The sequence below is a fragment of the Pterocles gutturalis genome, unplaced genomic scaffold, assembly GCF_000699245.1.
Source record: "Pterocles gutturalis isolate BGI_N339 unplaced genomic scaffold, ASM69924v1 scaffold15867, whole genome shotgun sequence".
Classification (NCBI taxonomy): Eukaryota; Metazoa; Chordata; class Aves; order Pterocliformes; family Pteroclidae; genus Pterocles; species Pterocles gutturalis.
This window is the reverse complement of record NW_010115654.1, coordinates 656-3,519: the sequence shown is the minus strand read 5'-3', so window position 1 is coordinate 3,519 and position 2,864 is coordinate 656. Positions and strand designations below refer to the sequence as shown.

Sequence of the window (2,864 nt, the reverse complement as noted above, 5' to 3'; positions counted from 1 at the left end):
AGCAGGGCCAGGGAGCCCCGCGGCGCACTGCTTGGCATGATTCAGTTTTCTTGAAACACTGCCATCCTGGTTGTTTTCAGGACATAGGAGGTAGCCAAAATCATGATATATTTCTCTGCATATAGTTCTTAACAAAACAAATTGTGACAGGTAATTATAAGCTGTCAAAAGTGGGCTTTTGATAACACAGAAAGCGTGGGTCAGTGATCTGCTTCTTCTCTTCCTTCATCCCTGACCAATTCAAATCGAACACACGTTTGTAAATTTATGATGTTGTGAATGACTGGTGGATGACTTGCAGTATGCAACTCTGGGGCCTGTTTTTGTAAATATTCTGTGAAAACATATACACTGGCTTTACAAAGAACTAAAATTTATTGGAGAAGGCCCTTGCCACTCAATTATCAATGTCCAAAAGTAAGATTTTCACAAGCCATTACTGCTAACATTAGATTGGGTGAAAAGGTGAGGCAGAAATGCACACAAAGTGGGGGCTGCACCCACGAACAGCTGTTGTAGGCAGCAAAAATGAGATCTACCACTGCCACGGCCAAAAGTACCTGTTGAATGCCTTCCCAGCTTCAGCATCCGCAGGGCTCTGAGCAGCCGCAGCACCTGGACAATGCGCCCCACGTTCTCCAGTTCCTGGGAGCTCTCCCCACCACACAGGCTCTCCACCAGCAGCGTGATGTAAAAAGGTAAAATAGCAAGGAGGTCTATGATGTTTGCCACGCTCCTTAGAAAACAACACCGATCCCGTGCACACAGGAACCTCAGAACAAACTCCACAGTGAACCACGCAATGCACAGGTACTCTAGGGCATCCAGTAGCGGTGGGGCCAGCCAGCTCAGCTCTACCGAAATCAAAGCCATGTTGGCAATGGACACAACAACAAAAGCCATAGACAGAGTGCCGAAAGTCCTGGCCGCTGCAGAGGAGCCAGGCTTTTCCAAAACTTCCCAAAGTTTCTGTCTGACATTGGGACAGAGGCTACCAGAAAAGTCCTCTTCCTCATCTTGGGCATCCAGTTCTTCTGCATCCTTCTTGATGTCTAAGGCTTCACTCAGCTCCTTCCTCCTGAAGTACCTGCCCAGAAAACCCCCAAAGAGATTTTTAACACCAATATGCATATGTTTTTCTTATCCTCCAACATGTGAGGCATAAGAATACACATTGAAGTACACCTTACGTGAGCTCAGAAAACCCTGATGTCAAGCAAAGAGTTGATGATTTTATTGAGACCCTGCAGCACATTTCAATTGACGTGATATTTCTATTCCCTCACTTCACATCAGTAACAGTTTGTATGTACAGAGCAATTCTATTCTGATAGCCTGTTATTTATATGGATCATGTTGACTACAGTAGGATCTGCTACATGACTACCATGCATTCTTGTAAGCAGCCCTGCCACAACCAGACCCTCTGTTTCTAAATTGTCCTCAATTTTATTAATTATATTGCATTTTTATTACCTTGGTATATATCTACATTACTAAAAGGGAAGGCACAACAAAAGCCATGCAGTTCATGGATAAAGTTCTGATCAATACACACTAAGATGACAAATTATCTTACTTTCTTTAAATGTATGGGTCCTCACACCATAAAGTGCACAAGCATCTGTGCTGAGTAAACTTACAGATTGCAAATGCATAGCTGAGTGTTTTGTTAGAGCACGAATATATTTACAGAATAATTTCATGAAACAAAAACATTCCCAAAGCACACCAAAAAAAATCCTTTTCTTTCATATCTGTATTTCTTGACTGCTGCAAATCTCAAGCCTTAGACAAAGAGGCTATGCAATTTTGCCTTCACTTGACACACAGTTACTCCTACACATGCCAAAGAGGTCTGTAGCTCCTTGTACCACCAAAGAAGTAGGACTTTTTCATTACACCTACTAGCGAAGGAAGAAAGGGATGAGGACTAGGATCCAACTGTCACAGCTGCAGAACTGGACCATGCTAGGGTAGGATAACTCTCGTAACCTTTTGGGCTGGGGTTGCTTCTTTCTTTCTTTCTAATAATTTTGCTTTAGATAAATAGCAGTTATACTCTTTAGAGAATTCATTTCTTCCATACTAACACACACGTAACACTAAAAACGGTGGCAAAAAAATACAAGTAACTGCAAATAGAATTAACAGAAATGTCCTGGGGCTGGTTCAGTCAAAATCCACCTCATTCCTATGCTGCCTGTTACAATTTGTCTCCAGTGAGGCATGTTCCTGCTGCTGCCCCCTCCCTGAAAGCTGCTACATCCATGGGTGATGCTTCCCATCACAGCTCCTCCTGGAGCCGTGCCACACTCACGCAGCCTGGCAGGTGACCACCCCTCCTTCTGCCTCTCCATCTTGGATCTGGAAATTCTCCAGAATAGAAAGTGTGGGGTGGGGAGGCTCCAAACCCTCTTGGCACCATGCCTGAATCCACATCCAATCCCTCTAACTACAATAACCTCAAACTGGATGACTGAAAAGACATCTCTCCTTTCACAACCTTTTTCATCTCCAGTATTGTCCCTTTCAAGCATTTAGGGCTTCCAGGGTCAGTCCAAACCCAGCACAGGACAACTCAGGCCCTGCTCCTGTTAGGGTGTCACTATCTTTACCCCACTCCCAGCCTGTCACAGCAAAGGTCAACAGTAACCTCACCAACACACCTCCCCCCTTTTCCTGCACCCATCCACCTCTAGAGTAGGATTCAGGGGTGAACTCATCAAGCTTTGAGCATGCTTTTCCCAATGCTCCACTACCTCACCTACCCCCACTGCTGGATCTCTCATCTGAGTGTCCCTGCACACAAGTCAAAGCTGAGCTCACCAAGCCCACAATCCTGCATGCCACATCTCCCCCCA

General features: G+C 44.9%; 1 protein-coding gene across 1 annotated transcript in view; it reads right to left on the bottom strand.

Annotated features, from left to right (window-relative positions):
* The window catches only part of KCNV1 (potassium channel, subfamily V, member 1), an 8,822-nt gene that overhangs the window by 5,452 nt on the left and 506 nt on the right, over window positions 1–2,864 (bottom strand). The window contains exons 2-3 of the mRNA XM_010075266.1: window positions 2,321–2,332; window positions 561–1,087 (exon numbers count right to left, since the gene is read on the bottom strand). Of these exons, the coding sequence (XP_010073568.1) occupies window positions 561–1,087; window positions 2,321–2,332 (539 nt within the window). The remainder of the gene's footprint in view (window positions 1–560; window positions 1,088–2,320; window positions 2,333–2,864) is intronic.